The 24176-nt window shown below is 40.2% G+C and overlaps 1 protein-coding gene across 5 annotated transcripts in view; it reads left to right on the forward strand.

Annotated features, from left to right (window-relative positions):
* DOCK5 (dedicator of cytokinesis 5) overlaps window positions 1-24176 on the forward strand; it is a 120839-nt gene that overhangs the window by 78616 nt on the left and 18047 nt on the right. For all 5 annotated transcript variants that reach the window (XR_008237879.1, XR_008237880.1, XM_052805362.1 and 2 more), the window contains 22 exons: window positions 1263-1397; window positions 2137-2248; window positions 3408-3478; window positions 4475-4581; window positions 5033-5169; window positions 5892-5987; window positions 6906-7004; window positions 9752-9846; window positions 10867-10945; window positions 11490-11590; window positions 12672-12730; window positions 13232-13386; window positions 15013-15098; window positions 15648-15804; window positions 16352-16392; window positions 16503-16593; window positions 17511-17630; window positions 18418-18507; window positions 19301-19405; window positions 20732-20873; window positions 23318-23399; window positions 23597-23681. Coding sequence is in view for 3 of the 5 variants with exons in the window: in XM_052805362.1 (XP_052661322.1) it covers window positions 1263-1397; window positions 2137-2248; window positions 3408-3478; window positions 4475-4581; window positions 5033-5169; window positions 5892-5987; window positions 6906-7004; window positions 9752-9846; window positions 10867-10945; window positions 11490-11590; window positions 12672-12730; window positions 13232-13386; window positions 15013-15098; window positions 15648-15804; window positions 16352-16392; window positions 16503-16593; window positions 17511-17630; window positions 18418-18507; window positions 19301-19405; window positions 20732-20873; window positions 23318-23399; window positions 23597-23681 (2245 nt within the window). In the remaining 2 variants the exon portion in view is untranslated. The remainder of the gene's footprint in view (window positions 1-1262; window positions 1398-2136; window positions 2249-3407; window positions 3479-4474; window positions 4582-5032; window positions 5170-5891; window positions 5988-6905; window positions 7005-9751; window positions 9847-10866; window positions 10946-11489; window positions 11591-12671; window positions 12731-13231; window positions 13387-15012; window positions 15099-15647; window positions 15805-16351; window positions 16393-16502; window positions 16594-17510; window positions 17631-18417; window positions 18508-19300; window positions 19406-20731; window positions 20874-23317; window positions 23400-23596; window positions 23682-24176) is intronic.

Here is a 24176-nt window from a genome sequence, read left to right on the forward strand (position 1 = left end):
TGCTTAAAAACAAGGCATTTGTTTAAGTGCTATAGGTAGTCATGGCTTACATGCCTAAGGATACTCAGGAAGTTGGGGGAGAAGCCAGGAATAACACCCGGGTATCTTGACTTTCCAGCTCCTTGATCTAGCGCGCCTCAGCGCAAAGGGCATTACCCTCATGGTAACAGGCAACTAAAAAGTTAAATCTGAGGCCAATAGGGAGGGCAAAACCACAAACCAAACTCCTTTTCCCCTCTCAAAATCTCTTCTTACTTTTCCTGATACACGTGAATTCCTAGTCCTGAGTATTCAGCCTCTCTTGATGGCTGTCAACCTAAAGATAATCCTGTGAGGAAACACGATTCCACAAAGCTCTGAAGTCCCCATATCCTGGACTGCTTTATTCCCTGCCCTGGCCATGCAACTACTGCTTGCATATGATTTCCTTTCCTTCTTCCCTGTAACCTATGGAAGAATCATCCTTTTTATTTCTCTTCACTGTAAATAAACTTCTTTGTCTGATTAATGAGCACACTGTATCTTTGTTTTGTTGTTCCCTTGCCTTTCTTTCCAGCTTAGCTTGACAATGTGCTATCTGCATAATGCCAAGTGGACTATAATACTATGTAGCATCCTTCATGTGCTCCACATGCCAGACTTAGACAAACTAGGGAATTATGCTGGCAATGTGGCAAATAGAGCAAGCAAGTGCAAAAGCTGTTGTATACTTGGCTATCACTTACATGCTGCTTTGGGTGCTGTGAGTTGTTTAATGAAGGGAAGAGGATTTTGCCTGAATATTAGCCGCCATAGCATTCACAGAAGATCCTGATCTTCTGATTTGGCAGAGACTAGATACCAAATACTCATAATGTGTTTATGCAACTTCTGTCTGCAGTTCTCAAAGCGCTCGGTAAGTATTGCTTCAGAAGACCTTTGTGCTCCACACATGAGAATGCTAACACATGGAGAAGGCGTCAGCCCACTTTCAATAGTAATGGGTTTTCCAATTTCCTGAACACTTCATTCTAGGGAAAAAGAAAAGCAGATCAAGAAGCTGGAGTCTGTAGACAAATTTGTAGACTTTTCTGAGGATTCGTAAACTAGTTCTGAAACTCTTGCATCCCATGAAGCCAAAGATTTCAGAAGGCAATAGACTGTGAAGAGGAACCCCTGTCTGTTATCTATTTATTAGACTGTAGTTCCTCTCTGGAATAAGGAAGCTGAACTTACACAGAAACTTAACTGTGTCTACTCTCCTTTTTGTTTTATTTCCAAAGGAAACTCACCAAAGTACTGAACTGTTACGTGGGAAATGCTGATGACTCCAGCAAGACAGAGTTGCTATTTGCTGCTCTGAAAGCCTTGAAGTACCTATTCCGATTCATTGTTCAGTCACGAATATTGTACCTGAGGTGAGACCAAGGTCACTGCCATCCTATGTCTCCTTTTGAAGGTCAGTGGAGTTACTTCCAGTCAACACCACTGGAGGGGATATTCTTCAGCATATCCTTTATCCTTGAATTATTAGGAAGAGTATCTTTCTGCCCTTTGTCTACAACTGGAGCAAGTAAGTCGAGTAAAAATTGAAGTACCTCATTTGAAGAGGAGAATCCTTTTAGTCACCTGTAGCATGCTATAAGCAGCATATGGTAGTGCTGAAAAGGAACCTGTTGTTTATTAAAAAAATGAAAACGTGGAATGACTTGCTCATTTTAAGAAACTTTAAGAAACAAATGCACACACAGTTACTTGTTAGGTGAGGTGAGGATGACACGTTGTCCAGTTAGGGTATGGTCAATGACAGTGGTTTTACCGTAGCCTCAGAACATGTTTTCACAGATTTACAGTGAATGTTTGGAATCCTTTCCTCATGTTCATGCTGGCTTTTTTGTTTAATACAGAATGAGCTACTTGATTCTTGGAACCCAAGCAGAATTTGATGCAATGGCATTTTAAAAAGTGCAGTCCTTCCCTTATAACAGATTTCAGCAGGAAATTACTACAGGATCCCTGATGCCATTTTTACACTCGTGTCTTTGTAGAAGGAGATTGCATTAAGATGTTGTTCCACAGGATAAAATCATATTTCAGCTACTGTGACACTGTTAGCCTAGATTTATGTGTATAACTAGCTCTTTCTGTTCTTTGTAGGTTTTATGGGAAAAGTGAAGATGGGGATGAATTTAATGATGCAATACGCAAGCTGTTCCTCTCCTTCAATGTCCTCATGGATCGGCCTTTAGAGGAGGCTGTCAAGATTAAGGTATGCATAATTTGCAGGGAGAGGTAATATCTTTTATTAGATCAACTGATACAGTTGGGGGGGGGCAGGCAGAAAAAGGGACAAGCTTTGAGGCACATAAAACCCATGCAGATGAGTCACACCACCTCTGAATGTCTGTTTTAATGAACTGTGTGTGGCAGGAAAGGAATATTTAAACCCCAAAGTTCATCAAATGAAGATAAGAGTGGTGGCTTTGCTGAAAACCCTTCAGCACCTGCTAGGATGAAAGCTAACAACCAATGAAGGTGTAATCTACTGCAGTGTGGAAGACACTTCAACCAGTAACACCAAGCTTGAGGGTGATGGAGACAGAAATGTTAAACTACTGCAAAAATCAGTGTAATGCTGGGAATGAAAGTAATGAAAAAACAAATGGCTTCTAAATGGATCTTAAATTTTATACTTCCTTGTTTTTCTGTTGTCAACTGGATTACGAACCTTCTGTTTATGCTCTGAGGATTTGCGGAGCAGCCATGCAATGAGGCTGCTAACTTGCTATAGGCAATGAGGCCTTTATTTTGCTTGCATTATTTCAGTTCTTCCAGCCAACGTGCTTTTCTCTGTTTGAAGGAAAGATTGAGTCTAAACTTTTAATTAGCACTTGGGTGATTTAAAGCCCAACTTTGATTCTCATGCAGTCAGAGTACCTGCTGGCAGCAGCCATAGAACATCACAAAGAGACCTTTAGTTGCTGTTGCACCTAGTTGTCTGGATGCTACTTTTATGAAAGCCATACTACTACCTAGATAACTTATTACCGTGTATGTGGACACGCTAAAGTATGCAAAACACTGAGTCAATTTAACTGACTAGTGCTTTTCATGTCAGGCTATAAGCAGCTTAATCCCTGGAACTGCAGGCTGTTTGCAAAAACTAAAGAACTTGGCTACAAATCCTTCCTCCTTCACCTTTTACACTCTGCACTGCAGATGTGTGGTTGCTGTAGGCTCTTTGGATGCATAAATTTGAACTTAAGACAGTTGTCTACAAGTGTCCACATATTTGCTCTTGACAAAGACTAGATTTGCCATGTTAGCTATGCGCATTGTTGTTGAGACTTTACACCCTTGTAGAATGAACTAGCTAGTCTAACTCAGTTTCTGTGTGTGTTTCATGTCCTTGTTCTTTTTTCTTGCAGGGTGCAGCTTTAAAGTATTTGCCAAGCATCATAAATGATGTCAAACTGGTATTTGACCCTGTTGAGCTCAGGTAACCATATTAAGTTTGTTTGTCCTCTAAACCCAGCTTATCTGTTGGGAAGAATTTTGGAAACTTCCCTAAAAACAGCCACTCTGATTATGACATGACGGTGCACATACTGTGTATGAATTTGAGGAAGCGCTTGCAGGGCTTTAAAGGAAGTTAGTTTAGTTCAAAGGAGTCTATGCATCTCAACTGTGCTTTCTGAGGCACTTCGAGATTTTACTGAAAACCAAAATTTGAGGACGGGGGAGTGATATGTTGAAACGTTGTGCAAGTTTCCACCAATTCTTAATGATTGCTTCTGAGGTAAACCAAAATGTGTGGCAAAGGCACAGCCTTGGTTGGGAAAATGAAAGTTTTCTTTATTCAGGAAATTCACAATGCTGTATGGATTTCTGTTCTTTGGTGTTCATAGCTTTGCCCAGAACCTCCCAACCATGCTTCCTTGTTCTGACACAAATAATTTGCTCATAAACAGTAGACAGACAGCAAATGTACATGGAATTTAATTTAATGGAATCTCAGATTGAAATGAGTCATCACTCTTGATGAAAGGGGCATCTGGAAGGATGTGTTCTTGCTGTTGTTTATAGCTGTGTTTCAAGTTTCAGCAGTGGTCTGCTGAAGCTTTGCAAAATTCTGCTTTCATTTTGTATGAAAGTAAGTACGATTATCTTATGCTGGCACTGGAGGGCAGATAGTACTGCCTATTTATAAGCTTTTGTGATATATCTAGTGTGTCTTGGGATGCAAGCTTCATTTTAAGAGGCTTAAGCCTGCAGTTTCTGAATACTGTTCAGTTTTACTAAAAGTCCTCTGCTAAGTTTCTTGAAAATAAGTTAGGGCTCCATAGGAATTTGCATGGAGACCACTTGCAGGTAACCTGTCTACATAGTGACAAAACTGCTTGACTTGCCCAGGTGCAGGACAGTGTAAGTGTAGGATGGAATCACATTGGGTGAAAATGCTGACCATCTGCTTACTTTGTGTTTTGCACACTAGTGTCCTCTTCAGCAAGTTTATCCAAAGTATTCCTGACAACCAGTTAGTTCGACAGAAGCTAAACTGCATGACCAAGATAGTCGAGAGTGATCTGTTTAAACAGTCTGGTAAGTAGCAAATTGAAGTCCCTGGGTTCCGCATGGCGCCATGCACCCTTAAAACCAAAAATGTCTTTCAAGTTCACAAGCCCTTTATGTCAGTCATCAGTGGTAGTCTACCATTAAATCCATCTTTAGAAATATTCCTTGCCATGGAACAACTGAAACTTTTTTTGCTGCTCAGTCTTTATGCAATGCCTAATGCTGTAGGATCCTCATCCAGTGTGTTGATTTAGAAAGAGGCAGAAGGTGAGAGTGCACTGTTTGATGCAATACGTATAGTTACAGGTTATTTATGACTCTCTCTAGTCTGTTAGTGGTAACTTAAGTGGATTTAAGCATGTTTTGGTATCCAAGATAAAGTTATGAGCAGAAAGCTACTGTTTGGTATCCATGTATACTGAATGCTGAAGAACTTCCTGAGACCAATAAGGTGTGGTGCTCTGTTTCATTTTTTTAGAATGCAGAGATGCTCTTCTGCCACTGCTAATAGATCAGCTAAGTGGCCAGTTGGATGACAATTCAAACAAGCCTGACCACGAAGCCTGCTCACAGCTACTTAGCAATGTGCTTGAAGTCCTGGATCGGAAAGATGTGGTGAGCATGAACTGTCAAGGGTGCAAATTAAGGTTAATTCTTCTTTTGAGAAGTTATGGCAAAGAAATGTTCTCAACTTATGCTTTAAAGAATTACAGAGTTCTGATGTTTACAGAAATTGTGTTGCATTGCTGCATGGTTCTTTGAATCTCTTTGCACGTAGAGTAGCTGTGTCTAAAAAGGAGCCATGAAAGGTTGAATTAGCGGTTATCACTACAGTACAAAAAGCAATTACTTTTCTTTCCAGGGACCAAAATGTTATTCCCAGCTACGTTGGTGGCTTGTTGAATTATTGGGAGCAAGTCATAAAAGTATTTGGTTTCTCGTTTTCTCTGCTATGAAGTAGGGACAATGATCATTATTCAGTCAGGAGATTACAGTTACTCACCACATTAGTCATGGAAATTGATTCTAAGTTGCTGTGAAAAGAATAGTTTGAGCTGAAGAACTGTTCAGGGAAAACAAAGCTGAATCAAAGCACCAGCTTTGGTTTAGCTATACCAGGATGAACTAATGAAGCTGGTATAGATCAGTTACGTTAGCTCTCCACCAAGTGTATACCTATAGTATTTGAATCGATTGCTCATGTGTTTTAAATCTCCTTTTTTGCATCCTCTAATTACAATTAACCACTGTCAGGGAAGTCCTCCCACACAGGGAGCACTCTATAGAACAGTATACATTAAGAATTGTCTCAAATTTTCATTATTGAATATCCCCAGGGGCCCACTGCTGTCCACATCCAGCTGATCATGGAACGCCTGCTAAGGAGAATAAACCGCACAGTGATTGGAATGAGCAGACAGTCTCCACACATTGTGAGAGCCTTTTACTTGCTTCAGTTATTACTTTGCCATTTGTTATAGTGGAATTTATTCTCCTGGGAGATTTCAGTGTGTAGCAGTGGTTTATGAAGTCATCTTTCCGTTTCCTGCAGGGCTTCTGTGCCACTAAAACATGGCTTTTGGTGGTTTTCTGAGACCAGGTATTAGGATACAAATCATCCGACTCCAGCAGCAGTTTGAACTGAGTCACAGTTGGCTGTGATTTCAAGTTCCTTTGGGCCCTTGTGCACAGAGAAGTTGGTTTCAGTGCAGTTTCTAATACACAAGGAGTCTGCTGAAAAAATGCTCTTTTGTCACCTTAGCTGAATAGGATTAAATGCTGAAGGGTGAGGCATCTCTAAAGGGTAGTTCTGACTACTGTGTGGCATCTTAAAAGGTGTAAGCAAGTTGGTATGTTTTAATTTGCCCTGTACTTCATGTACGGAAAGATGGAAAAATCAAGAGCTGGGCGTATATAGCAGTATCTTATTTTTTATAACTCTAAGGTCAAGTTAATGCTACTACCAATATGCCAGCCGTGAGAATTACAGTTGGCCATAGTAAATCTGAAAATCATAGAATCATATAGGTTGGAAAAGACCCTTAAGGTAGGGTGAAGTGGTTCATATACATATCTATATTCCAATGTTTGGAAGATGGGTTTTTCTCGCAAACTGTGATCCCTGGGGAGAAAACAAGCTATAGCCAGACTTCATACTTGAAATTTAGGAAGTCGTGAGTGGTTTGTGGTAGAAGACTAAACGGTCGCACAGACTGATGTCAGGACATAGATAAGCAGAATTGTGATCGGTGGTACTTGATTAGGTGGAACTCTGAAAGCATATGCCACACTTGGAACTTACAGTGCTTAATACAGGAAAATAATCAAATGTTTTGTTTTTCCTATTCTAGGGTATTTTTGTGGCCTGCATGACAGCCATTCTGAGGCAGATGGATGATTTCCATTACAACCATTACATCAATACTTTCAAAACCAGGCAGGACATTATTGTAAGTCAGCCTGGCTGGGGGATTAGCTCGGTCCATAAAGAATTACACTCTGCTTCTGAAAGGTCATTTCAAGTTACTGTATTCAGTTTGGAGTGATTATACGGCATTCATCAGCAATGACTTATGGGCACCTAATGCCACAGCCACTGGGGATATATTCACACCACCCTTGCTGGGTATACACAGTGGATGTTGCTGACTCAGTAATGCCCAAGAATGGCATTTGTAGCATTGAGTAAAAACATGTTTAATGAGTGTTTAAGTCTGTGCAAGTAAAAAGTCAGGAGCCAGAAGAGTGAATGAAGATGAAAAGGAAAAGCTCTTGCTCTCACTGTATCTCTTTGTGATCCTGTTCTCTTTATCTCATTCTTTCCCCTCCTCTAGAGTTTAATTAAATGCTTTAGTCTTGCTTCAGTGGGCAGCAATGCAATAGTTCCCTCCATGTTAAAAACTGTGTACAATTCACGTCCCTAAAGACTTTCAATATGAAACCAGGTGAAACATGAGGTTGGGGTTTTTTTCGTGCCCTTAGAATTAACAGCTGTGTCCAGATTTTTCTCCAAACTGCCCAGAACAAGTCAGAACCATAACCACTATTTGTGCAAGTCTCTGAAGCATGACATGGCAACTGTTCTGGCTTTTTTGTCCCCACACTCCTCATTTTGCAACTTAGAAGTGCTTGCTTATTTAAATACTGGCTGGGGAAGAGCCTGGAGTTGTGTTCTTCCTGTAAAAGCTAGATCAAAACCCACAAGGTGTTTGTAATTAATTTTGGATGGCAAGGTGATCTCTTTTTCCCTGTGCAGTTGGAATTGCTTGCAATCTGTTGAGCAACATAGCCCCCTACAGGACGCACACATTTCTGTCACTTTTGCATCTAAAAGGCGACTCAGCTGCATTGTCTATAGAGAGCACTCATTGTCTATTTTTAGAATTACTTTTTCTATTACCGATATTTTTTTGTGAAGGAAGAAGAAACAAAATCAAGTAGATTCAGGAATTCTGCTCGTGTTCATCAAGTACGTGAGTGAAAAGGTTTTCAGCAGGGTTATGTAGAAATACTGTGTCTGAGGAAGAAGGGTGCTAGGAAGATAAATCTGATGGATTTCAGAAAAAGGTGGATTCAAGGCAGAATTGAAACAAATTTTATGTTGAGTGGGCCTCAATTCAGAATTTTTTTCTTTTTCCTCAAGAGCAGTTGAGCTTGTAGGAGACCATCATAACTTTAGTTCAAGGTAAGGTTAAACAGGTGCTTAAAAGCTTCCCTGAAATGTAAACTTCAGATTGAAGCTCAGCTTGCAAGTTGAAGATGTGTTGTTTTACCATGTAGTTCTGCATCTTCTGACTCAAATAGGAGAATATTTCTTTTGTATTTCTCTGTGTATACATAAAGCTTCTACACGAAGACATATCAAGAGGGTGAATTACGTAATCATTAGAACTACCTGCATATCATTTAAACAAATACTGATTGAAAATACCAATTTGTAATTTAATTTTCACAAATCCTTAAATCTACAGAAGCAAGCCCACATAGGTGGTGGTATAGTAGTTGTTAACACCAATAGAACGTTGCATTTTGGTTTACTGCAATAATTGTTTTTATTTATTGTTTATTGTTGGTTTTTATTTGCTTTGGTATTTTCAGCCCTGGCATTGCATCATTAATTGGTTGGTTGAACACTGTTGTAGGTTAATTCCTATCTTCAAGGTGCCCCTTGTCAAGTCCAAACCTTTCCATCAAGCTCGGATTTAATAATGCCTAAAAGATTTTTACTGAGGCAGCACCAAATGCCCATTTCTCTCTCTACATTGATGTCGCTTGCCAATTCTTGAGAGCAAGCTGTTCAGCTCAACAGAATTTTTTTTGCTGGTGATCTTTGCAAGGTGGCGATTTCTCATGTGACCTTCTTTGTGTCCCTCTCATTTTTGAATGCTAATGTGCTGTCTTTGTAGAGAATAGAATCCATTTAAATGCTCATAGGTAGCATTTATATCTGTAGAGACCACAATATAGAAATCAATATTCTTGATATTACCTTCTTTTGCTCATCTCTCTTCTTTTTCCTTTTCCTTTTTTCTTATTCTACGATTCAACCTTGCGTTGCCCAAGTCTTAAGGTGTGATATAGCTTTGTTTGGAACAGTTTAGTGTTTGCGCAAAACGTGTAGCTTTGTTTGGAGCAGTTTAGCGTTTGCGCAAAAAGTGTCTTTTCTACAGTAATGTTCTAAACCATGTGTCTGCGACGGCATGTTCACTGCCTCTTTTTAATTATCCTTCTTAAACTGGACCAGAAAAGACTTAACTAATTGGGGAAGTGAAAATACATTATAATTTCCATCTTTATAGAAGATACTGCATAGGGCTGTTACACTGTCATCATTCAGACATTTGGAAACAAGTGCTTGAATATTGGTTTTACATTTTAATCCAGCTTGTGCACCAGAGCTCCCTACAACACAGCTTAATTCAAAACAGTAAAGACTGATTTAATTAAACAGATCAACATGTTCTGTGGAATTATTTCTCCTTCTGTAGCTGAATGGATGAGATGTCAGAAATAATTTAGTTATTGGAATATACCCACACAATAAGAGATCCTTCTTAGGAGGTACAGTGTATTGATTGCTATTCAATGCAGTTGTTAATCAATGCAATTGCAAACATTTGCATTTCCCTATATTTTTGTGTGGATAAAAGACTACCATACTGAACTTGATGAGCTGTGGTTTTTATTTTTCCAACAGGACTTCCTGATGGAAACATTCATTATGTTTAAGGATCTGATTGGAAAAAATGTCTATGCAACTGACTGGATGGTCATGAATATGATGCAGAGCAGGTATATAGTTGCTGCTATTTTAAGTCTTGCTACTGCTTTGGAGCCTTTCTGGTTCTGAAAGGAGGGTGACTCACACAAACAGGCTTGCAAATCACCAGAGTTACATAGGCTTATTTTCTTTTAGAGTTTCAGGGTGATTTAAATTGAATTTCAGTAGATTGTAGTGCCCGCGCATTTCTGCTGATGGAACTGGAAATCTTTCTTCCCCTGGCCAAAGGCACACAATCAAAACCATGCAGTCTTTCATCCAGTCACTTAACTGCTGGAGAGCGCAACATAAATCAGAGAAGCCTTTTTGGTTTCAATTTGGGGGGAATTACATGGCAAACCTAAAGCTAGTTGGACATAAGTGTGGCCTAGGGTTTAGTTTGCTGGCCTGTAAACTACAACCATCCAGGTTCTCTTCTGCTCTGCTGTGGACTTTGTTTGGCCTTGTGTGAATCAAGTCTCTCCTGCTAAGTCTGTACAATTTGAATGGCTTTGGCTCTCTGTCTGCTGTGCTAGGTAGCAAAGCATGGCCAAAACCTGCTATCCACAATGCAGCAGGGTCTGTATGCCTGTGAGTTTGATGTTCCCACAGGCAGTATCAACAGAAGTGGGGAAAGAATGAAGAAACAACAAGCACGTAACTCCTGTTTGCATAGCACAGTCATGCAAGTCATCTTCAAAATGGAGGCAGCGTAGCTCCACTGTATCGTAGGGGTGCAGTGTGAAGAAGGACATGAAGTTATTTGAGTGCATCAGTGATGAGGATAGGCTAAACTTAAGAGAAGCTACCGTCTGGAATGGCACTGCACTGCCTAAGAGATTGGATTGCCCAAAAAGTGTTTTGCTTTTCATCTGCCTCCAGTCAAGGTTTCTTTTGTTCAGAAAGAGGAGTAAGTTTACCTGAATGTCCCTCTACTGGGAAAGAGGTGAAATAGCATTTTAGAGGAATACTTCTCTTGTTTGGGAGCATCTATTCTTGTCTCCAGATTTTTTCAAGAGCTACCTTTTATTTGATGTTTTCATCTCTTCCAGGGTTTTCCTTCGGGCAGTGAACCAATTTACCTCTGTACTCAACCGTTTCTTTCTGGATCAAGCAAATTTTGAACTCCAGGTAATAGTTCCATTGTTTCTGGATTTTCTTACGGACACCAGTCCTGAAAGGCAGGAAGAACAAACAAATCCCACTGTTAACAGATCTGTTGATACGGAGCATGCCTGTGGAAAATGTCTATAGTCTTTTACAGAAAAGCAGCAGAATGCAAAGCAGTTCTGAATTACAGAACTGTGGTTAATGCAGCAATAAATTGCAAGCAAATACAACTGTTGCAGGCTTTACAAGGTCAAGTTGAGCAGCATGCTGACTATAGCTGATTTGTGCTTGACTAGTTAAGAACAAAATGCTGCATGGGTGTACCCACTGTCACTTGCTTTAGTTGGAAAGTACAAGCTAAAAAGAGGGAGAAATTTTAACTTGCTGTATGTTTCTGGCTTGCCTGCTATGGCTGAGAGCACAGACTCATCTACCAGCTCACTCTTGGTACGGTTCCTCATGAACACTTACCTGGGAGACTACAGCATTTGGGTAGTAGCTCTGTTGTGCTGGTTGTTGCTTTTCCTTTGTCTTCTCCTATTTTAGACTTGTTTCTCTTCCACAGCTCTGGAATAACTATTTCCATTTGGCAGTGGCCTTTCTCACTCATGAATCCCTCCAGCTGGAGACCTTCTCACAAGCCAAGCGCAACAAAATTATCAAGAAGTGAGTTTACATTTTAAAAGTTGCCAGGCCTTTTTGCTTTTAAGAAGCTTCATTTGTACTGTTCCAGACATACCCCATACAATCTTAGAATGAGATGAAGCATGCCATGGAAGTGCTTAATTAATGAATGATGATAAAGGGAGGAGAGGTGACTAGGACAGATGTCAGGTCTTTACACTGTGGATGTCTAAGTCTGGTCAGACAGATCCTGAGTTGTTTGAGCTGAACTTAAGCATCTTGCCAAACGATTCTTTCCACTGTAAGGTCTGTAATAGAAGGCTTGCCATAGTTCCAAAAGCAATTGCACCTGATGCAATTCCTCAGCCATTACGTAAGGTAGGTAAGCAAGAATGCTTAAAGCCCTGCAACTTTTTAGTCCCCTCTCTTTGCTTTTTCTGTTTTGAAAGCAAGAGCACTTCAGAAGCATTCATCAACCCAGAGGTAGTAATTTTTAGTAACTTGGCCAAATTCACAAAGACACTGAGCAGCTTTGACTTCTGCATTTAGCTAGAATCAAGTGCCTAAATATCTTTGTAGATCTTGACATAGAATTTTGTTAGGGCATACCTAGTTAATGTTTGCCATCTTTTTTCTGCAATAATGAGAGCTTTAAGAAGCCTGGTAATTAAATATTTGTGCATTTTCTCGATGTCAGCAGTTAAAGCTTTAGGGAAAAACACCAAATACAACAAAATTCTGGGTAGAATTGCATGAAGCAGCAGGGCTGCAGCTTTAATCTGCTCTCAGGGAGTCTGCAGTCTTCTGTCATAATGGCACATGGCCATTCTCTTCCTCTGTGCATTGAGCATTGATGCTGGGCAGGGTAAGGAAGAAAAAAGATGAGGTGAACATCTAACAAAAGGTATGTAATATTGAGGAACTTCTTGGTAGGCCCTTAGTAGGGAACATAGTCTGTGAGACCCCTTGGTATAAATGCCCAGCATATTTAGGTTTGTGTGTGGTGTTTTTTTTAAGGAGAGGGTAGTAGTATTTGTGGGTTTGCCATTAAATTTCTTCAGCAACTTTGCAAAGGTAATTTCAATGCATAAGCCTTTTTCATCTTTTTCTTTCTTTTTTCTAGGTATGGTGACATGAGGAAAGAAATTGGCTTCAAAATAAGGGATATGTGGTATAACCTGGGTGAGTTCCAGCTAAAGAATTATCTTTATTCAAGCTCTCAAGCTGGGTTTCAAATCTTTTATTTCTTTATAAAAGCTGCTCACGTTTAACGTGGGGAAATACACTTAAGGTTCAGCTGTTTCAGGGCACAAAATCTCTTTCCCATTTCCTGTGAATAGCTTGCAAAAGCTGATCTTTTCTCATGTCAGCTGCTGAGATAATTTCTTAGATTCCTTCTAAAGGATGTTCTGCCATATGAAGGTGAAGAGTAGAATTTTTCAGAGAGCCTTTGTGATTTGCAACATTGCATGCAATTTAGTTCAATTATTTTCTTGGACTATTCCTGAATTTCGGAGCTGTAACGTGTTAATTCTATCTTAAGTAGCCATTATCCACATAAAATACGCATTCTAAGCAGAATGTCTGTGTTTTATGGTCTTAACTTTATATGAATAATGTGCTTAAACATTTGGATATCCAAATCCTGCCATTAGGACATATCTGACTTTGACTTTCTTGCAGGTCCCCACAAAATAAAATTCATTCCAGCAATGGTAGGCCCAATCCTGGAGGTAACCCTGGTCCCAGAGCCTGAGCTACGGAAGGCTACCATTCCCATCTTCTTTGATATGATGCAGTGCGAGTTTAACTTCAGTGGGAACAGAAACTTCCATATGGTAAGGGAGCCTGGTGTCTTCAGTACAGATGTTCTGCAGTATGCATGGGGCAAGAAGGAGAAGAGAACATAAAAACAAAACAAACAAAAAAACCCAAACAAAACAAGCATTGTGCCAGACGCTTTGGGAAGTTATTGTTAAGTCGTTTATAGGAGTCAGGACTCTTCAGTTCTGTCCCTGATTGTGCCTTTGCGTGACTTTGGTAATTAATGAATTCCTCTGTTTTCATACCTTCTGGATTTGCAGGTGTGTGAATACCCACATCTAAATTGTGAAGCAATTTGGATACCCTGAGAGTACTCTAAAAAGTGATGTCTATTTACATTTATAATAACAATAAAAATTCCCTCAAGACAGATCTTTGGCTGTAAATGTAAGTTACTATAAAGAAAATTGCTGGACAGTCAAGTGTTAGGATTATGTAGTTGCTTACATACTGACTAATACCTCATTAAATTCAAATTTGACAACACATTTGTGAATACTGATGCCACCATTATGGAAAGGAAAACACTGATACAAAGGACAGACACAATTTGCTTGAGGCTACACAAGTAAAAGGACAGAGCAGGAAACAGGACCCAGATCCCCGAGTTCCAAACCTGTGCTGATTTCTCCAGAAGTTACCTTTATTGCTACTGAGAAAGCACTAGAAAGTAAGGCAGGAAAAAGAGGAGCTTTGCTTTTGCCCTGAGGTTAAGTTTTCACTGCAGTTTCTAAGGACATATTATTCCAGCTTTCCTCTGGGGATATCAGACATAAACATCTGAACTGGCAGGCAGGGGACACTGTAGTTATGCTGTAGACAGTCTTCTCCCTGGAGATGGGTAGGAGCCATCCATCCAAAAGGCAGCAACCTTGGCATTTCAGACTGTTGTCAAATGTGATGTGCATCTCCCTAAGCACCATCCTCACACCGGCTTAGACCCTAGCTTCAGTGTGCATATGGGATCTTTCTTCCCTTGGGGTCATCAGTCTTTGGTGTGGTTGGCCCCAGGGTCTCAGGGGTTTTTGGAATCGGTAGAAGGAAGCAGGATGTGTGTGGCATGGATTTTCCATTCCAGTGGTATTTATATACTAGCTGCAGCTATAACTGAGACTATGTACTTGACCTGTGTGCATGTAGCAGGGCATATCTTCATGGCTAGACAGATAATCACACAGGACTTGGTTCTTGCATCATGAGAGGTTGCTTTAATTAGTAGTCACAAGTGTTTATGATGGCCAGAGAGTTGTGACTTGCCCTTAACTGATGGTAGTAGGTCAGTTTCTTTAGGGTGAGTGAATCACCATTCTGTAAGCTGGCTGCTAGAATGCTTCTCCATCCTAGCAAAACTGAACTGCTAATGGATGGGGGAGAAGGGAAGGAATTACCCCAGAGCATGACTTACCAGTGACTGTAGGATGAGAGAGGGAGGACTTGTATTTCCTTGCTCCAATCTTGTTATTTTGGCTTCGTACCATTTGTATTCTGCTCCCGACAATGAAAGCGTCCTCTAGCTTGGCTTGTAAAACCAGTGCCTGCTGGCGGGGCAGTTCGGAAATGCCGGCCACAAGCATTACTGATATTCAGACCACACTCTTGAGAATTGCTGTCTATTTGATTGTGGGTATTTGCCTTTTCAGTTTGAAAATGAGTTGATAACCAAGCTGGACCAGGAAGTGGAGGGTGGCCGAGGGGATGAACAGTACAAGATTTTACTGGAGAAACTGTAAGTTTTGTAAAGAACATAGAGGCTCTTTTTTACAGCTTAGTTGGCTATTTTTCTAATGCAAAGAAATGCTAATTCATTACTCCAGTGAATAGGGAGATAGTGCAGTCGACAGTGATCTTAATGCTATACAGGTATTCTGAGACCGATTGCCTTAAAATGATGCTTTTATTGTGGAGCAGCAACTTGCAGAACTACCCTATACTTACAGATGAAACCCTAGAGGCAGGTGCCAAACTGGCAAGGGGGTTGTAAGTGGAAAAGCTTGGCAACGGCAAGCTGAGAGTTAAAGCAAAATCGGAGCCTTCTTTTAGCACCGAGAGTAGAACCCAGGTTTTTGATCAACAAGGCACGCTTTGACCTGCCTGACTTTGGTATCTCAGGTCTGCGGGTGTGGTGTGCTGCTTGGCACTGTGAGAGTCTCTGTTGAGGAAATGTATTTGACTGTTAGCTGAGTGGCTGTTCGGGTAATTTACGCTGAAGTTCTGCTTACCACTGCTCAGAACCATAACTGAGTGTTCCCTTCTGTCTCTCTGGGTATATCTGCAGCCTCCTGGAGCACTGTCGGAAGCATAAATATCTGTCTGCTTCTGGAGAAGTGTTTGCTTTGCTGGTCAGCAGCCTGTTAGAGAACCTGTTGGACTACAGGACAATCATGCATGATGAAAGCAAGGAGAACCGCATGAGCTGCACTGTCAATGTGCTGGTATGGGGAAGGCTAGATATGGATACGAATGCTTCTTTACTGACCTGGCTTTTGTGGGTTCTGAAGGATTCCCCCCCCCCCCCCCAGGATTTTAAGTAATTCTTTATGCCATTTCTGGTTCATGATGGGCCCAAATCAGGCTACCAGCTATTGTTAAGTATAAAATTTAGAAAGACTTACAGTGCGCAATCAAGTCACATGGCTGGTCCTTGTCTACGTGGTAATCTGAAGCCCTGAAATACAGGCAGGAAAGATGGCTAGCTGATAGTTTGAGAAATGTGGGCTTAAGTCCCTGTTCTACTGCAGAGCCTGTATAACTTTGGACAAGTCACTTTCTCTCTTTGACTTACCCCTTTTCTAGAGGTGACAGTAGTCCCACCTTATGTTAAAGCAATGGTTGCAGGGACATATGCACCAAGGAGGCAAAATGACAGCAAAGATCTTTGAAATATCTAAACCTGACGCTTAAGTTACTTGTCTAGAGATGATTATGCAAATCCATGGCGCTTTACATCATGAAAGTTTGACTTTTTTCTATTCTTGGCAGAATTTTTATAAGGAGAAGAAACGAGAGGACATTTATATCAGGTAGCGTGTTTCCCTTCATAACTGTATAGAAGCCTGTATTTCTCTTGGTGTTCTGTACACTGATACAGGAGTCCTTCACATCAAGTAACAATTGCTTTTCGTTTATTTAGGTATCTATATAAACTCCGGGACCTGCACACAGACTGTGAGAACTTCACAGAGGCAGCATACACTCTCCTCCTCCATGCAGAGCTGCTCCAGGTATTACACTAAAGACAATGTTAGTTTCCACTGTTAGGTTATGGGTTTTAAATGAAGTTCAAACAGCTCAGAATAAACAATTCACTTTTTTTTTTTTTTTTTTTTAAAGTGACTTTGCATTACCTAGGTTCTAGTGGTCATTAAGGAGCTTCAAAATTTTGCAAATTGTACAGCAGCTAAATGGATGAAAGCAAAAATGTTATTAGCATCATTTTGTTACGTACTCTTGGTGAACAAGAGTGCTATAGTGAGCTGGGAGAAAATGTCCATGTTTGGGGTCATAGTACAGTTTTTTTCCACTTCTGTGTGAACAGTGTAACATGCATTAGCCTAAGCCATCTTAGTTTGGATTTGTCAACCTCTTCATGTCTTCCACAGATAAATAAAGCATACACATTCAGTTAGTGTCTCCGCATAAGACCTTAAGCCAAAATCACACCAGTTTTGCAGACACATTTAAACTTTTATTAACATTTTAAAGTGATTTTGAAATATGATTAAAAAAATTACACAAATTCAGATGGATTCTTAAACTGATTTAAAAATGAACTTCTAATGTAGAAAAAAATTTGCATGGAACTGAAGCTTTCTGGCTGCTTATGTGTGTAGTGGGAGAGCATAATCAGATGTTTCTCTGAGCAGCTGGCTGGAGTGGTTTAAGAAGTTATTGCTTACTGGCTACTTGTTATTCTAACCATGCTGCTGAGATGCAGTGTTTTTGCGTGCATTCCTAGTTTACATTAGTCAGCCAACTCAGCTTATATCACTGCAAAACTTCCTTGCTCTCCTTTTTTATTGATGATGGATTTGTCTTGAATGCATCCCTGCAGAAGGTGAGTCTATCCACTGTAAGGGTTTGTTAATCTGAAAATGTTCCAGTTCTTTCAAGTTTGCCTTTTTTTTTTCCTCTGTACTAGTGGTCCGAGAAGCCATGTGTCCCTCACCTCCTGCAGAGGGACAGCTACTACGTCTACTCGCAACAGGAACTCAAGGAAAAACTCTACCAAGAAATTATCTCCTTCTTTGACAGGGGAAAAGTGAGTGTCTGCAGTGTTCTTACAGTTCACTGGTAAATACTTGGCTTAGTGAATGTAGCTGGCTGAAGTTGGTTTCAAGGGTAAAAGCAGCTGTGATTCCATAACGGGCCTTTGATGCTTAGGCCTGGCTTTTGAATAGGGACCACAGTACTGGCATGAGCAGGGCATGTATTTGTCCTGGTGATATTTGAATCCTTCTATTGCCTTGTTAGTTGAAGAGCATCTGAAAAACTAACCCTGTTCAAGATACTGGGTAGATGAGAAAACTGTAGGTGGTTTCGTCTTCTGGGTAATGGCTTTTGACAAAAAGGCACTTTTTGCATTGCAGGAAGTATGGCTTGTCTGGCTGATACTGAAATTGCATTAGTTGTACTTTGGATAGATGGTTCTACCAGGGCTAAATGAGACAAACCCAAGGAAGCCTGATGCAGGGGATGAAGTATTACTGTAGGAGGAGACCACCTGGGCTTCTCTCGTTTGCTGTTTAGACATGTCCTTCTGCCTCTTTGTGCCTCAGTTTTCCCTATCAGGAGTAACAATAGAAACCTTGCTTTGTAAATCACTTTCAGATCTACAAATCAAAAGAGCTGTGAGACTATAATAATTATTGCAAAAAATGTACAGCATGGAGTCTAAGGGAAAGTTGGCAGTGCATTAAAGTACTGCCTGATTTAAAATCAGCTGAATTTTTTGTTTGCCTGTCTGTGGTAATGAATGCTTTTAACTGAGTCTTTCATTTTGCTTGTGCTCTTCTTCGCCCACCTGCCTCCCTTCACCCTCCATGGAGATGTGGGAGAAGGCCATTCAACTAAGTAAAGAGTTGGCTGACATGTATGAAAACAAGGTTTTTGATTATGAGGGACTTGGTAATCTCCTGGTAAGATTTTTTTTCTCCATTTTCAGCAGGCTGCTGACTGCTTAAATTAATATTGTTGAGCAGGATAAGCCCAAAGTACATTTATGTTAAAGACAAACAAACCAACATAACCGCCATGGTTTTGTAAAGCTTAATATTAGAAGAATGTTTTCATAATTTTTTTTTAAAGTGTGTGGTTTTGACCTTGTAATTAGCATGACAATATAATGTGCAGATGTTTAGCATTCTTGGTGTTAATCAAATAAGGTAACATTTGCATGGCCTATTTTCAGGCTCCATAAATCTCATCACCTTGTTATTTCTGTGGTAATACTACCGTGTATGAACACAGAACTATAGACTCATCTTGGTTCTGAATTACATTTTTTAGTGGTTAAAGATGTAACCAGATGGTCTTTATGTTCTTTCATATGAGAATCATCTGCCCAGTTTTATTTCTGCCAGTTCTCTGACATTTGTCACCATTTGTGTCTGCTCAGTTTCAGAACATATTTATTTTTAATTTGTGTTGCAGTAGTTAAGGATTTCAAGTATCCTCCTGGAATCCTAAAAACCATGGCATTGTTCTCGTGTCTGCAAACCAGGAAATGAAGTTGATTCTGGTCCAGACAAACCAAATATTTAACCAAGTAAATGGATAAGTATGAGTTACTGTATCAAAAAAACAATTGTAAAAAGTGTTCTGTACAGGAGAACTAATAGATCAGGAATGGTCACTGGGAGTGTGAGCTACAGTCTGGCAATGTCCTTGAATACTCCGAAGTGAAAATGCTGGTGACTTTTTCTTTTTCAGAAAAAACGAGCTACTTTTTATGAGAATATTATGAAGGCAATGAGACCTCAACCAGAGTACTTTGCTGTTGGATACTATGGTCAGGGTTTCCCCTCTTTCCTCCGGGTAAGAATTTTGCAGCACTCAAGTTCTGGAGTGGTGGGTACCCTAAAAGTCACAACTTTTGCAGAGCTTCCAAGAAAATTCAGATGCCAAACTCCTTTACCTTTGAATGACACTGAGAGATCTAAATTGCTTAAGTATTTCAAAGCATTTCGGCATATAAAAAGAGACAAGTAAGAGACCAGGTTTTTTTGTATTACCAGCTTTAATAAAGTTGGTGTGTTGCAAGATGATTGGTATGTTCTTATATGGACTTAAGCACAGTCTACCTTTTGTATTTGTGCCCTATACACTTCCTCAGAAATATGATTGTTGCCATTAGAAAATGTTTAGCTTATAAAGAATTTATCCCATTGCTTTTCAGCCTGAATCAACCTAATTTTCAGGACATGGATCATTTCAATGCTCAAGCACATTAGTGAGAGTCTGTCCCATGCAGAAGAATTAAAATGCAAAGATGCTTCATGTTTGAGATTGCTGCTAAGCATTGCTGGATCTGTGCTAGCTATAATACAAGAATCTAGCCAAAGTGAGTGAGATGAGCAGGGTACATCATACTAGAAAATATTCCTGACTATTATTTAAAATTAAGGAACATTTACATTTTCAGACTGGAGTTGTTGGAAGTTGCTGGCCTTAAATGGAAGCCAAGCTTAATGAAAAAGAAAAATGTTAACTTAGAACTGTGTAACTGGATGGCATAGAAGGCTTTCCCCTCCAGGTCATGTTTTTGAATCCGTCCTTTCCAGAAACCACCACTGCTTGGTGGCCAGTTTGGAAAAATAATTGCCCATGGTCTACTGTTATGTGCGTAGTGCAAAACTGCCATAGCTGGCCATTTTGTTAGTGGTAGCTGAAGAGAGTCGGGAATGGAACGGAGGTAAAACTCATGTCTTTGTACATAGAGAGATCCCTCAGTTAACTCATACCATAAGTGGTCTGGCAAGGAGCATGCAGTTCCCTGCATTAAAGAACTTTTTGGCACACATGTTCTCTTACTTAAAATCAGTCCCCTGACTGAGATTTCATGTGTTGAATGTGTGAGTTTTTAGAGTGCTAGGAAGTATGAACATGTTCAATAACACTTGTATGTGGAACAGTGAATTTCCTAGACAAATGTGAGGTTGCCATTGCAGGGCCTTGCTCCTGAGAGTTGCTGTGTTCTCACTCCAGCCTGTGTTTCCTCTTTCACGTGTTCTGACTGTCTGTTAAGCTAGGGGACAACCCTTCATATAAACTAGATCTCTGAGACTACTCTGTGTATGTTTGGAAAGCTCTTTCTCATTGCTTTGTTTAGTGTTAATTCTCTTTTTCTTCTGCTACCCACAGAATAAAATTTTTATCTACCGTGGCAAAGAGTATGAACGAAGGGAGGACTTCAATCTGAAGCTATTGACCCAGTTTCCTAGTGCTGAGAAGATGACCAGCACCGCCCCTCCAGGAGAAGAGATCAAGTCTTCTCCTAAACAGTGTATCTTTTGGTTCTAATAAGTTTTGGCACATTCAAGATCTGCCTCTTTCCTAGAGTAGCAGAATTGGTAAACAACAATAATAAGCAAGGAGCTTACTGCTCCAGGGGGACTTTGAAGGCAGGCACTGGGCATGAAAATAACACTATGCAGAATTGCAATAGTGAACTTAAACATACTGAAAAAGAGAGACAGTTTGATATTGTCAGAGTTAAATGAGTTGCTGTTGGGATGAAACCTTAACAGATCGCAGGTCAGGATTTCTTGTACCTTCTTCTTAAGCAGGTGGTGCTGACTGCTGTAGTATAGGTGTGATCCAGTTTGGTATTTCTAGGTGAAAGAGGTAAAATACAGGTAGTGAAAGTTAGGATATAAAGAAAGTGGAAGTATGCTGTGTTCTTGCATGCAGTTAACTAGCTTTTATAAAGGGGCTGGGTTTTGGTTTTTTTCTTTTCCCTAGAAGTCACTTTGTAAGAAGTGTGAAGTGATTAGGTTGATGAAAATTGTTGGGGGAACAGCCCTCTTTTTTTTTTTTTTTTTTTTTTTTTTTTTAATTTTATTTTTTCTTTGTGCTGGTGGAACTCCAAACTGTGTGCTACAGCACACCACTAGGCTTAAGATCCTCTTTCTCTTAATTGTGAGCATGACTAAGTGCAACCTAGTGAAGATGCTTCAGATTCTTGTTTGTGATTTCCAGTCAATAGCAGGTGTGCTCCTGGAAGATGTACATCAGTAAAAACCAAGTTACTGGGCTTCTAGCCTGTGTTATACAGGCCAGTGTTCTGCAGGTCAGACTAGAGAATCTGATGGTCCATTTTGGCCTTAAAAGTCTGTGCACAAAGGCACAACTCAAGCAGTGATACCAGATGCTTCCCTTGCAATAAGCCTGCCAAGCACTAAATCCACATAGGAAATTAAAATTTATTCAAGACCAAGCTTGGTATCAAAAAATGCCTCTTCTATTGCTGCTTTGTTTCAGCTACTTCCTTTGCATCTGTTTGTGTTTGTTGTAATGTTTTTGGCTCAAGATGAACCTGAACTGCAAAATTTGGATACAGATCTGAACTCTTGCAAAAGTTTGGGGGTGTTTGGTTCCGGGTCTTTGGCATAGCCCCATTATAAAGGGGAGCAGCTGCATAGCTTGGATTTGGTACAGGTTCTTCTCGGACTCTTACAAACACCTTCTGAAAAGATGAGGAGTTTGAGTGCCCAAATCACTGTTGTGTTAGGCAGGGGTTGATGGTTCTGTAGTTTGTTTTAATTTCATGCTTTTTTAACCTCCTTTGTCTCAGGCTCTTTTTGACTTTTGCTTAGAATCTGTTTCCCCACTCTTTTATGATAAAATGCCTTGTTCTTCCTTTGGTTGTTTCATAATAGTGTACAGGAGATATCAAGCGAGCTGTACGCAGTCTTGGGGAATGCCTACACACTTAAGCAGGCTAGTCTTCCACCAGTTCTGAACTAGAAGCTGTATCGCACGCTTAGCATGGCATGGAGCCTGAGCTAATAAGCTCTCCTGAGAGAAAGAATATATTAGCTTGGGCTCAGCGCTTGATCTAATGTGGCTATGCAGTTTTGGGTTCAGATTTGGCTGGTATCCAGCTGGCTCTTCAATGCAGGCAGAATGACCTTGCCTTTGCTTTCAGAATACTGTTTAGAACTACGCTCAGTGAAATAAAGGATGCATGGGGCTACCCTACCCAGCAGTAAAACATGGCCACTTCAGAGTGCAATTGGCAGGTGACTGACAGAAATAATCTCTTAATGTGTGTCAAATTGTTTATGCTTTACTTTTCCATACAGGTTTTTACTTCCGTAAAGCCTTCATTACAGTCCTTAAAACAGAACTCTGGAGGAACAACATTGTAAGCTGTTGTGCTTGGGGATACTATTACTAACTTCTTTTTTTTAATTTCTATCATGGTTCACAGGTGCAAAAAGCTGACGATGAAGTAGATATTCACTGATTAAAAACAGCCTACTTTATTCAGTTAGCTTTATTGATCTAAAAAGTGGGAGGGAGGGGCAGCTTCACTATACTGGAGAAATCTGACAAATAACTGTGGAGTGGTGCGGGAGAGAGAAGAGACAGATGCATCCATTACAGAACATAGTACAGAATGTTGTTTTCCTGTCCTCAGAGTAGAAATCAGTAGCACCCAGGCTTCGCAAGCATTTCACCAGGGAATTTCAATAGTTGGAAGTAGTTTTACAGCCCTTATCTTTTGGGACTTTTAGTTCATGAGTAGCATACAAACTACAAGAAGCAATATAATGCCTGTGATTGTTGATGAACTAGTAAGTATTTTTTTTCTTCGAACTTGACAAGAGCACAGGGAATTGTTGAGAAGTCTGACATTTGATGAAAACAGGAAGGGTATTTCTCTCCCTCTCCTGTTTTCCCAAAAGGATTCATAGTTTTTCATCCTTAACTATAGCTGCTCAGATGTGCAGTGCTTTATTGTGAAGCCTGTGATGAACCTGCCACCTAATTATAAAGATAAACCTGTTCCTGAACAGATCTTAAAGTAATTTCTTTTCCCTCAACTTTTCCTCTGTATTTTTCTCAACTAGCCTAGGCACAAGGTGGAGTGCCTTTGTGTCTTGTGTAAATTTGTTTCACAGTCCAGTTTAAACTTGGTTGTTTTTGAGAGGAAGCAGAAGAACAATTATGTAAGGAGGGTGGGAGGTGAGAAAACTCCCCATTTACTCTGCTTATTTCTAGCTACTACAGAGCAAATGAGGTACAGCAGTTCACGCACTCCCGACCGGTCAGGAAAGGAGAAAAAGATCCAGACAATGAGTTTGCCGTGAGTACTTTGCTTTTGATGCCAGTCGGCTTGGGTGTCTGTGCTATGAGAAAATGGTTCTATGCATTTATTTATTTTGTTGGTGGCATTTCGCTATTTTTTTTCCGTCCGCTGTGGCAATGGAGTTTTGCTATTAAAATGTAGGAGAAACAAAGGGCTGCACTTCGCATTGCAATCTTTACATAAAGCCAATGTGATAATGTCAAGGGGCTCTATAGCTGAAGTTGAAACGTTCAAAATCCTTGATGTAGAATCCATAAATATTGTGCTGTCTAACCACAGCTTCCTACAGAGTACAGCTGTGTGTCTGCTAGATTGCGAATGATGTAGCTGTCCTTAAGGAGGCCAGCCTCTAACTATGAAGGATCAGTTCAACTTCAGGCCAACTTTTAAGATTTGCAGTGGAGAGTGAGCCGTGGGTGTACTGCTATAGCATGTTTCCTTGCTGCCTATGACGCGTACTGTTGCTCATGTGTAGTGGTTGGGCACGTTGCA

The sequence above is a fragment of the Harpia harpyja genome, chromosome 13 (genome assembly GCF_026419915.1).
Source record: "Harpia harpyja isolate bHarHar1 chromosome 13, bHarHar1 primary haplotype, whole genome shotgun sequence".
NCBI classification, from domain to species: Eukaryota; Metazoa; Chordata; class Aves; order Accipitriformes; family Accipitridae; genus Harpia; species Harpia harpyja.